The 11,498-nt window shown below is 60.0% G+C and overlaps 1 protein-coding gene across 3 annotated transcripts; it reads left to right on the top strand.

The window, feature by feature from the left end:
• The first annotated feature begins 281 nt into the window (after positions 1 to 281).
• On the top strand, positions 282 to 5,355 carry SBK2 (SH3 domain binding kinase family member 2). 3 transcript variants are annotated; one of them, XM_055410653.2, is made up of 4 exons: positions 282 to 381; positions 1,206 to 1,472; positions 3,419 to 3,621; positions 4,095 to 5,355. In XM_055410653.2, the coding sequence occupies exons 1-4, from the start codon at positions 291 to 293 to the stop codon at positions 4,683 to 4,685; spliced, it is 1,152 nt and encodes a 383-aa protein (XP_055266628.2). In that variant the 5' UTR covers positions 282 to 290; the 3' UTR covers positions 4,686 to 5,355. The 3 variants fall into 3 exon arrangements, with proteins under 3 accessions (XP_055266628.2, XP_055266629.2, XP_055266630.2); XM_055410654.2 differs by having other exon boundaries at positions 322 to 413; XM_055410655.2 differs by having other exon boundaries at positions 326 to 369.
• Positions 5,356 to 11,498: the final 6,143 nt, after the last annotated feature.

Here is an 11,498-nt window from a genome sequence, read left to right as displayed (position 1 = left end):
GGCTGGGGTCTGGACCCCTGGGTCTGAAGGGGGAGGGGCTGGGGTCTGGACCCCTGGGTCTGAGGGAGGAGGGCCGGGGTCTGGACCCTGGCTCTGAGGAGGTGTGGGGTCTGGACCCTGGCTCTGGGGAAGAGGCAGACTCACTGGGTTGGGACGGTCTGGCCGCAGCCAGTTCTGGGCCACAACGCAAGGTGTCGCTCTCCTCCTAGTGAGTCCAGGGGTGAGGCCGGGGGCGGGGCTCCGACCCCCTAGGTGGGGGCGGGTCCTGCTGCGGGCAGGCCTCTGCTGGCATGGGCTCTGAGTGCTGGGCACTGACCACAGCGGGCAGCCGAAGGGTCAGGCGAGCCTGGGAGAAGCTGAGGTCTGCAGGTTGGAGCCCAGGTCAGGAGGAGGCAGGGGTCAAACGGCCTGAGGTGGGCAGTGCCTGAGAGAGAAGCCGGGCAGGTGGTCGGAGTGCTGGGTCCTTTGGGGATCAGCGGCTCATTAAGGACCCTGAGACTGCAGAGTGCTTGAGCATGGGGGACACAGAGTCGGGGGTGGGGTTTCCCAAGATGTGTGAGTTGTGTCAGGTCTCAGGAGAGGGGTCAGCTGGGGGCCTGGACCCCCAGGGCTGAAGGAGGGGAGCTGGGGGCCTGGACCCCTGGGTCTGAGAGAGGAGGAGGGTCTGGGGCTGTGAGCACTGGACCGCAGACCACCCCAGGGCTGGACACCCCATCCCAAAAGCTTGCTTCCACTGGGACCCCGGCGTGCCCAGGCCTGGAGCGTGCAGCCCGCCCCCTGCAGCCCCTGGGGGCCGAGCACCTGTTCGCTCTTAGGAGACAGAGGCTCCTCGTCCACCCCCAGGGCCCAAATCTGTTTGCTTTGGAAACAGGGGGGGGGGGTGTCTTGAGTCATCTGGTTCATCTTTCACCCTCAGGCCATCAGGTGGCGCAGGGCGCTGGGGGCAGGGCGGACACGTCGGGGCCTCGGGCTTGACCTCACCCCACCCAGCACCGGGTCTGCTGTCCCAGAGACGTCCCTCCAAGGAGGGAAACCGAGTCACAAGGGCAAGAGCCAGTGAGCCGCCACCCTCCTCCTTGGACCCGGGGGTCATGACCCCAGTCCCTTCTCCCTCAGGCCCAGGACTCCAGGCCCCCAGGCCCTCCCCACCCTCAGCCCTGGTCTGGCAGGACTGAGTCCAGGCACCCTCTCCTCTGCCCTTGCAGGGATGCCCGGGAAAGCATCTCACACAGAGCACATGGAGGCCGCGCACGGAGAGCACACAGAAAGCCGGGCAGGGGAGGAGGGCCTGGGGGGCCTCACAGCGGAGGAGCTGCAGCAGGGCCAGGAGGCCGCCCGGGCGCTGGAGGCCAGGATGGCACTGAGTGCCCAGAGCCTGGTCCAGGCAGAGGTGGATGAGCTCTACGAGCACGTGCGTGCCCTGGGCCAGGGCCGCTTCGGCCGCGTCTCGCTGGTCACGCACCGGCAGGAAGGTACCAGGGCCTGGGGGCAGGGCACAGGGGCAGGAGGTCTGCAAAGCCAGCCAGTCCTGCCTCTGCCCTGTCCAGGCTGTATGTTCCCAGTAACGGCCCAGCCCTCTCTGAACCTCAGCCTCCTCCTCTGAACACGGGGGTGATGATCCCTTCTCTGGGAGCACCGAGATTCCCAGAGGAGATGTCAGTGGCTCTGGTTGCCGGGGACAATGGGGAGGAAGATGGAGCACCCCCACCACCCCTGGTGGCCTTCACACGGGGCCGGCTCAGCGGTCACCGTGGGGGTGATGAGAGGCGCACTGTCTGCCGGGCACTCAGCGAGGCCAGCACAAGCAGGTGTGCAGGACACGGTCCCCGGCCCCAGCATGCATCCAAGGAGACTGCAGGGCTCAGCCCTGATCAGGAATGGGACAGCTGGGCCCCCAGGGAAAAACCTGCACCAGCCCAGCCTCCAGGGAGCCCCCCGCATGACAGAGTGTGTCTGTTCCCTGCGGTTGTCAGCTGATAACAAAGGGCCGCAGACTGGGGGCATCACAGTTCGGCAGGGCGGGCTTCTCCCAAGGCCTCCCTTCTAGGATTGCAGACGGCCAGGCTTCTCCCCGTGTCCTCACGCCTGCCTGCACGTCTGTGTCCAACCTTCCTCTTCTCGGAAGGACAGCAGTCACACTGGAACTAGGGATCACCCCCAGTGATCTCAGTTTATCTCTTTCATGACCGCATCTCCAGGGCACTCCCTGGTGGTCCAGGATTCAGGGCTCCGTGCTTTCACTGCTGAGGGCCACGGTTCACTCCCTGGTTGGGGGCACTAAGACCCCACAAGCCATGCAGCCAAAACGAAAACAAAAGTGCCGTTACCAGATACAGTCACGTTCTGTGAAAATGGGCATAAGGACTACTTCAAAGTGTGACTTTTGCAGGAGGCAGTGAGGAGGGATGCTGGTCAGCTCATAAGAGACAGAGATGCAGAGAGATACAGACTGGGGTCATCACAGAACTCGGGGGACACGAGCGATAATCAGAACCACAGGCTCTGAGAGGGGGCTTTGCCCACCTGGAGGCCAGCTCAACGCCCTCCCCCAGGGCCAGGTGGTGCTGGTGCGCAAAGGTGTACCTGCCCCTAGAGGGGAGAACCTGTCCTCAACATGGGAGGCAGCGAGAGCTGACAGCTGGCAGGAATTCAGGGCACTGATGACACGCGAAGGGGCTGCACTCAGGTATCTCAGGCAAGGAGGTGACCCTCCCCCACCACACACGGCCTCTCTGCGACCCTGTGGACTGCCACCCTCCAGGCTCCTCTGTCCATGGGATTCTCCAGGCGAGAATACTGGACAAGGTTGCATTTCCTCCTTCAGGGGGTCTTCACCGCCTGGGGATCAAACCCTCGTCTCCTGCATTGCAGGCGGAGTCTTTACCACTAGTGCCACCTGGGAAGCATTAAATGCTATTATCACTGGGGGCTTCCCTGGTAGCTAAGCTGGTAAAGAATCCACCTGTAATGCAGGAGACATGGGTTTGATCCTGGGTGGGGAAGATCCCCTGGAGGAGGAAATGGCAACCCCCTCCAGTATTCTTTTATATATATATATATTTCTTTATTTATTTGATTGCGCTGGGTCTGAGCCACAGCACGTGGACTCTAGGTCCTGAGCAGAGACCTAAGGCAGGCCCTCTGCAGTGGGAGAGTGGAGTCTTCGCCACTGGACCAGCAGGGAAGTTCCACTCCAGTATTCTTGCCTGGAGAATCCCGTGGACAGAGGAGCCTGGCGGGCTACAGTCCACGGGGTCGCAAAGACTCGGATAGGACTGAGCGACTAAGCACACACAGCATTTTGCGCACCAACGGCTGGATTTGGGTGGTCATGCTCCTTTAGGGCGTCTGCGCAGGGGCGGGGCGGAGGGGGGCGGCCCCGGGCTCACCCGCGCCCCACGCCGACCCCGCCCCCCAGGCACTCTGCTGGCCCTAAAGCAGCTCCCGAAGGCCTCCACCACCCTGCGCGGCTTCCTCTACGAGTTCTGCGTTGGCCTCTCCCTGGGCTCGCACGCGGCCATCGTGGCGACCTGCGGCGTCGGCCTGGAGTCGGCCGACTCCTACAGCTTCCTGACGGAGCCCGTGCTACACGGCGACCTCATCGCCTACATCCGCCCCAAGGTGGGTCGACCCGGGAGCTCGGGAGCTCGGTGGGGGCCTGGCGCGGACGCCCCGCCCAGCCTGGGCCTCAGGAGTCACACTCGGGGCAGCCTGAGCGTGTCGCCCTGCAGGGGCCCCACCGCGCCCGCAGGTCTGGTGGGATGGACCTGTTCCTCTGAGTCCACGGCTGTCACAGAGGCAACGCGGAGCCTTCCTCACAGGCTCACCCCAGGCCCTCCCCCACGGGACCCACCCCAGGCACCCCCTCCGGTTCTCAGCCCAGGCCCATGGGGTTCACGCCAGCCCCCCCCACGGGGCTCACCCCAGGCCTCATCGGGGTCAACCAGGCCTCTGTCGCCCTGGGCCTGCTCTCAGGAGCTGAGGACAAGCTCCAGGGCCAGCCCCGGTTGGTGGGCTGGGGAGGTGGGACCCCGACGCTGTCCCCGGGGCTGAGGACAATCCCTGGGCCTGGCCCCTGACACCCGTTCCCGCAGGTGGGCCTCCCGCAGCCGGCTGCCCAGCGCTGCGCGGTCCAGCTGGCGTCAGCCCTGGAGCACGTCCACTCCCTCGGCCTGGTGTACCGGGACCTCAAGCCCGAGAATGTGCTGGTGTGCGACCCCGATTGCCAGCGGGTCAAGCTTGCGGACTTCGGCCACACGCGTCCCCGGGGGACCCTGCTGCGCCTGGCCGGGGCCCCCATCCCCTACACGGCCCCCGAGCTCTGCGCGCCCCCGCCCCTCCCCGAGGGCCTGCCCATCCAGCCCGCCCTGGACGCCTGGGCGCTGGGCGTCCTGCTCTTCTGCCTTCTCACCGGCTACTTCCCCTGGGACCAGCCCCTGGCCGAGGCCGACCCCTTCTATGAGGACTTCGTCGTCTGGCAGGCCTCGGGCCAGCCCGACCACCGGCCTCGGCCCTGGTTCGGCCTGACACCCACGGCCGACACCCTGCTGTGGGGGCTGCTGGAGCCCCAGCCGAGGAGGAGAAGCCCTGTGAGCTCCGTCAGGGGCTTCCTGGGGCGGCCCTGGAGGCAGCGGGAGGGGGAGGCTGAGGAGGTGTACCCCGGGGAGGACGAGGACTCAAGGTGAGGAGGGCGCAGCCGGGGTGCTCCGGACAGGCCCGCCCACCCCGCCGCCCCCTCGGCTTTCTGGGCGGCTCTTGGCTGCTCTGCGGTCTGTGCACCTCGTCTGGGATGGTCCGCTTCCTGTCCTTTTTCCCACCTCACTGTCTGTCCTCGGCCTTGGTCCGGGGGTCTCTGAGCGGGCCCCTGTCCATCCGCACCCCTCCACCTTCCCGGGCCCTGGCACCTACGCTCCCTTTGCCTGGCTGCTCTTGGCTCACACCCTCCCTCCAAATCAGCTAGGCCGCCCATCCCCTGCCCCTCTGCACTCCCCTTCCTCTGTGACACTCCTTCCCATCCAGCTACACGGCTGCCTGCATTTCTCGTCCTGGTTGTTGTGTGTGTTCTGCTGGGGTGTGGCCTCCCAGAGGCCCGGGGCCTCGCCAGCCTCCCCTCCGGTGGAGCCCACACAGCAGGGGCGAGCGTGCCCACGCAGGCGGCCCATGACTCCGCTTTTGCACAGCCCTCCTGCGCACACCTGTCATCCTGCCCGCGACTCTCCTCTCCTGGGCGCCCTCCACTCCCCGCCTCACCCCCTCTGCCCCTTCTCCCACCAGCTGGGTCTGTGCCCTCTTGGCAGCGTTTTGTCTTTCTCACCCCAGCCGCTCTCTGCAAATAAAGTCCTTCTGGTACTTCGGCCCCCGTGATGCTGTTGGTCTGTCAGCCTGGGACTGTCTGTGTGTGCGCGTGCAAGTGTGCCCTGAAGGGCCTGTTGTGGAGGAGAGGAGCTGTGTGGGAGAGACAGGGACAGGGGAGGGAGGGAAGAGAGGCAGAGGCAAAGAGAAAGGGAGAGGCAGAGAGGCGGAAGAATGGCAGACAGTGGTCCCTCCTGGGGTCCAAGGATGCTGGCTCCGTGTGCGCGCTTGTGAGTGTGCCTCGGGGTGAGCGTTTGCACTTGCTCTGCACAGATGTGTCTGAGAAGGAGCGGGATTAAACAGCGGAGCTGGAGAGGGTCTGGCTGTTTTCGGGCAGGAACTGGAGTGTGTATTTCTCAAGTTCCTACCTGAAACTTGTGTGTATTTGTGTGTCCATGAGCACCCATCTGAGCCCGTGTGTGTGTGAGTGACAGAGACGTGAGGGTTGAGTGAGTCTCACTCCATGCAGACGACGTGAGTTGCGTGTTTTGTGCGTCTGTGAGCCCCTGTGTGCTCAGGGAATTGTGAGCGTGCGAGGGTGCGAGAGTGGAGTGCACCTCGCTGTGTGCGGACGGTGGACCTGCGTGTGTGCCTCAGGCCTTGAGCCTGCGCGTGTGCACGCGCGCATGTGTGTAGCAGGGGAAGCAGAGTCCCAGGCGCGGCTGCCAGTCACCGCTGGGCCCCCCTCTCTGGCACACCTCTCCCCGCCCTCACCCTGGCCCCTTCTTGGCAGCCACCCTGTTTGCAAACACTCTCTCTTCCTCTCCGTGGCCTCCTTGGCTGCCCGCCCAGAGAAAGGCTACAACCCAGGCCAGATCGTGTGTCACCCTCTCCCTGGCCCCCGCACCCCCTCCCAGGCCCCTGCTGCGGCCGCTGAGGTGTTTTCTGGTGGGGAGGAGGGGTGGTGGAAGGAGCCGTAAGGACCCTTTCCATCTAAATTTAACCCAGAGACCTGGGGACATAGGTGCGTGTCCCAGGCAATCACGGTGGGCTTCCTGGAGTAGGGGGCTGTGGGAGAGAATAAGATGGTGGGTACATTGGGTGAAGGGGGCAGCAAGAGCAGGACTTCCGGTCCCCTCACCCATGAGCCACCCAAGCAATGAGGCCAAGAGTGTATCCCCAAAAAGCTGGAGGTGGCTGGGGTGGGGTGGCACTGAGGAAGCGGGGAGTGAAGAGGAGCAAGGGGGGGCAGAGGGCGCAAATTGGTGGCGGCAGCTGGGGATTAACTGGGAGGAGGCGATAATGACCAGCGAAGGGCCCCAGGAGGGGCAGGAGGAAGGGCCCCGGGGCGGTCATTAAGCATTACTTAATTACAGGACACAGGATACCGATCTTACACTTCACAGGAAGGAAGCCGCTCACCCCTCAAGCAACTCCTGGCAGGTGGCAATTCCTGATGATGCTGGAGGGGGTCCCTCAGGCCCTCCCCACTCCAGGGGCAGGCACAGGGGGCCCCCGAGAGGCCGAGGCACCTGCCTGAGCTCACAGGCGGGTCAGGCGGCGGGAGGATTCTAATCCAGGCCAGTCCTTCAAGGGTCCGAGGAGCACACCATTGTGCCTTGGCCGTCAGGGGCTGGGGCCTGAGCACACGTGGGTGTGTGAGTGTGTGCTGGCGAGGGGGCCGCCCCTCCCTTAGAGGAGATGGAGTTGGGGCAGCTACGTGGAAAGGAGAGCTGAAAAGCCTTCAGACCCGGGCAATGGCCGGAGTACGCAGACAGACAGCAACACGTGCTGGCGAGAAGGGGAAGCTGGAGCCCTCCTGTGGGGCTGGGGGAATGCGAAAAATGGGGCAGCGGCTTTGGAAGACCGCCCAGCAGTCCCCTGGAGTATTAATTAACTTTGGACTTACTATGCGTGCGTGCTCAGTTGCTCAGTCATGTCCGACTCTTTTATGACCCCATGGACTATAGCCTGCCAGGCTCCTCTCAGGAGTATTTCCAAGGCAAGAATACTGGAACAGGTTGCCATTTCCTCCTCCAGGGGATTTTCCCGACCCCAGCATTGAATCCATGTCTCCTGCATTGGCAGGTGCATTCTTTACCACTGAGCCACCGGGGAAGCCCGCAGAGTAACTATACGGCCTGGCAATTTCGGCCCTAGGTAGATGCCCACGAGAAATAAAAACACGTGTCCTCATGAGTGTTGATGGCAACATCGCTCACAGTAGCCAAAGAGTGGACACAACCCAGATGTCAAGTCACTGGCAAAGCAATAAAAGAAATGCTGGTCTAGGGACTTCTTTGGCAGTCCAGTGGTTAGGACTCCACACCTCCACTGCAGAGGACGAGGTTCAGTCGCTGGTCAGGGAACTGAGATCCTGCAAGTTGCGCCACAAGGCCAAAAGAAAAAGAAAGAAAGAAAGAAATGCAGTCTATCCTATCCATACACGGGCAGACCACGTGCGTGTGCTCAGTCCTGTCCCACTCTTTGTGACACCCTGGACTGTAGCCCGCCAGGCTCCTCTGGCCATGGGATCCTCCAGGCAGGAATACTGGAGTGGGTTGCCATCTCCTTCTCCAGGGGATCTTCCTGACCCAGGGATTGAACCCGTGTCTTCTGTGTCTCCTGTGTTGGCAGGAAGATAAAGGAAGGAAGCATTGATACACACGTCACTAATGAACCTCGAAAACCTGGAGACCATCTGTCGTAGGATTCTCTGTATCCAGAGAGGAAGAAAGCTTAGTGATGACCAGGGGAAATGGGGGTGACTGCTCATGGTACAGGTTTTCTTTTGGGGGGCGGTGATGGCGGTGGGAAAAGCTCTAAAATTAGATTGTGTGAATGTTCCATAATTCTCTGAGCATATTAAAAAGGTCATCGAATTGTACATACAAAAGGGTAAATTCTGGAGGGACCTAGAGATTATTATACTAAGTGAACTCAGACAGAGAAAGACAAATACCATGTGATATCATTTAAAGGTAGACTAAAAAAATGATACCAATGAACTAATTTATAAAACAGAAATAGACTTGCAAACTTAGAAAACAAACTAATGGTTACCAAAGGGGAAAGGGGGAATACATTAGGAGTTCGGGATTAAAATATACACACTATGCAGTCCACTCTGTGGTCCAGTGGCTAAGACTCCATGTTTTCAACACAGGGGCTGGGTTTGATCCCTGGTCAGGGAACTAGATCCCACATGCCACGACTAAGACTCAGCACAGCCAAATAAGTAAGTAAAGACCTACTGTGCAGCCCAGGGAACTGTACACAGCGTCTTGTGACAACCTATAATGGAAAAGAATCTTAAAGAGAATGCATATATGCATAAGTGAATCATTTCACTGGACACTTGAAACTAACACAACATTGTAAATCAACTATATTTCAATAAAAAATTTTAAAGAGTTAATCTGGCACATAAATTTCATCTCAATGAGACTGCTCCAAAAAACAAAAAGCAAAAACACAGGCATTTCCAGGTTCTCACGCTGTGACCTTGATCAGGTTCTCTGAGCCTCTGAGTTCCCATTAAAAACAAAAGGGAAAACCCTGCCCTTTTTCTAAAAGCGTCAAATTCAGAACCTGTTCGTCACATAGGACCTGCTCACATCTCTCTCCTCTTTACAGACCAGACCGTCAAGGCTGTACTTTCCAAAGACCTAAAGTCAAAAGGTGGCAGAGTCTGATTCCGAAGTCTTTGGTCCTATTCCCCAGTCACCCGCCCAGAGTGTCTACGGGCCTGTGATCACCAAGGAAGTTCTGGCTACACCCCAGCTGGGGAGCCTCAAGCATGCAAGCAGGACCAGTTACAAAAATTTGTGGGTGTCCAGTATAAAATTAAAATGTGGAATTTGTTTTAAAAAAAAAAGTTTTTTTGGGACTTCCCTTGTGGTTTAGGGTTTCCCTGGTGGCTCAAATGGTAAAGAATCTGCCTGCAATGAAGGACACCTGGGTTTCATCCCTGGGTAGAGACGATCCCCTGGAGGAGGGCATGGCAACCCACTCCAGAAGTCTTGCCTGGAGAACCCCATGGACAGAGGCGCATGGTTGGCTACAGTCCATGGGGTCTCAGAGAGTCAGTTAACACACTCCCTGGTGGTCCAGTGGTTAAGAATCTGCGCTTCCACTACAGGGGCCATGGGTTCGATCCCTGGTCAGGGATCTAAGATTCTGCATGCTGCATGGTGCAGCCAAGAAATAGACAAATAAAAAAATTTTTTTAAGAAAAGCTTTCCCCTCCCTCCCCATCACCCATTTGCTACTGAATGTCACCCTCCCTGGGCACCAGGATAATCACTGGCAGACCCTCAAGAGGGTAGGGGGTCGTGGAGCCTTCCTGAGGGCGGACAGCCAGGAATTGGTCACCAGAACCCATCAGGGAAGTGGGACGTTGCACAAGCACGCAGAGCCTGCTTCCTTGTCCCGTCAGCTTCAAAACGCAGAATCAAAATTCACGACCCGCGTCAGGCCAGTTAGTGGCTGCAGAGCATTAAAGTGAGGTTGGCACCCAACCCACTCCCTTCTCTGCCTGGGCTGGCTGCGCAAGGCCTCAGAGACACGGACCTTTGCCCGCAGTTCATGTTTAGTTCAGACACGCAAATGGCTGGGCTGCACCCACACATCACTACCACCCCCGCCCCACTCCGCTCCGACCCCTGACCTGGTTAAAACACAGATGCTTATCCAGGGGGGTCTGGATGGCACCTGGCATTCTGCTTTTCTAACCAGCTCCTGGAGGCAAGGCCGACGCTTCCGATCCATGGGTCACACACACTTGGAGGTGCAGGGAATGGTGAGAACACAATTTTAGAGTACTGACCCTTCATCCCAGCCGAACCATCATTAATGCTAAACATTCGCCCGCTCGATTCCGTGCGGTTTTCGAAGTGGCCAGTCACATCGTCTTTGGGGAAATGACAGACCAGTGGCTCCCTTTCCACCCTTTATCTGATTAAGGGGGCTCCCCTTGCTCCTACTCTGCAAACAGTGTGTGCGTGTGTGTGCGTGTGCGCGCGTTTGTAAACCATGAATGGGTGTTAATTTTGTCAAATGTTTTCTCTGTGTCAAGCTTGCTAGGCCTCTGCGGCTACTGTTTTGGGCTTGTTGCAAGCTGGCAGGCAGAGGAGCAGGCTCAGATGTCCTGGGGGAGGTGTCCGGGGTCACGGCCAGCAGTAGGTGGGGGCTGGCCACCCATCCTGGCCATGGGCCCTGGGGCCAGATGTTTGGGCTTAGCTGCCTGGCCAAGCGGGGATAAAGTGACCGGATAATTAAGCACCCGCTTCTTCGGGGCTGGCAGAAGGTGGCAGAGGGTGGAGGGACCTTGGGCCCGGGTGCCCGGAAGACCCCGCCACCCTGGCTTGCAGACAGTGCAGCCGGGATTCTGAACTCCTGGGGGGGACCCTCTGGGGGGTGCCTGGAGCCAGAGTGTACCTGCTCCCATCTGGGGATGAAAGAGGGCGCCTCTGGCTTCCGAGTTGGGGTGCCACCCTTGGAGCCCTGATGAGCCGGGACAGCGAGGGGAATGCGGGCAGACGCCCTCCCCGGGGCACCAGTCAGCAGTTATTTAAGTCTTAGGGCTTAATGGGACCCGGGTGGAACAGAGGATTCTCGGCGTGCTCCTTGGTCTGTTGGCAGGGGCAGACAGTTCATCTACCAAGACCCCCAGACAATATCCCTCCCCACCCCCAGCAAGTAACTGGACCCCGCTGGCCTTTGCCGGACCGTGGGGGCGCCAGCTCCGTGACCTTCCAGGACCTCAGAGCCAGGCTCCGGTCTGGGGAGAGGGGGGAGGAGGGGAGCTGAGGGATTGACACCGTGTTCTTCTGAGGCAGCTCTGCAGCTCCGCTGTGTGGCCCTGGGCAAGGAGCTTGCCCTCTCGGAGTCTCCAAGCCCTTTCCGAAACAGGGGTCAAGTTGCTCCCTCTGAGGGCTGTAGGGAGGGCAGGAGGTAGTGTATTAAGAGTCCTCAATGGGGCTTCCCTGGTGGCTCAGTGGTAAAGAATCCGCGTGCCAACGCAGGAGATGCCAGTTCGATCCCTGGTCCCGGAAGATCCCACCTGCCCTCAAGCAAGTAAATCTGGGTGCCCCAACTACTGAGCCTGTGCTCTAGAGCCCAGGAGCTGCAAACACTGAGCCCACGTGCCTCAGCTATGGAGCCCACACACCCTCGAGCCCGAGCTCTGCAACGAGAGAGGCCAC

The sequence above is a fragment of the Moschus berezovskii genome, chromosome 22, assembly GCF_049115385.1.
Source record: "Moschus berezovskii isolate FMDL1 chromosome 22, NW_MosBer_1.0, whole genome shotgun sequence".
Lineage (NCBI taxonomy): Eukaryota > Metazoa > Chordata > Mammalia > Artiodactyla > Moschidae > Moschus > Moschus berezovskii.
The sequence above is the reverse complement of the archived record's forward strand: the minus strand, read 5'-3'. Positions and strand labels throughout refer to the sequence as shown.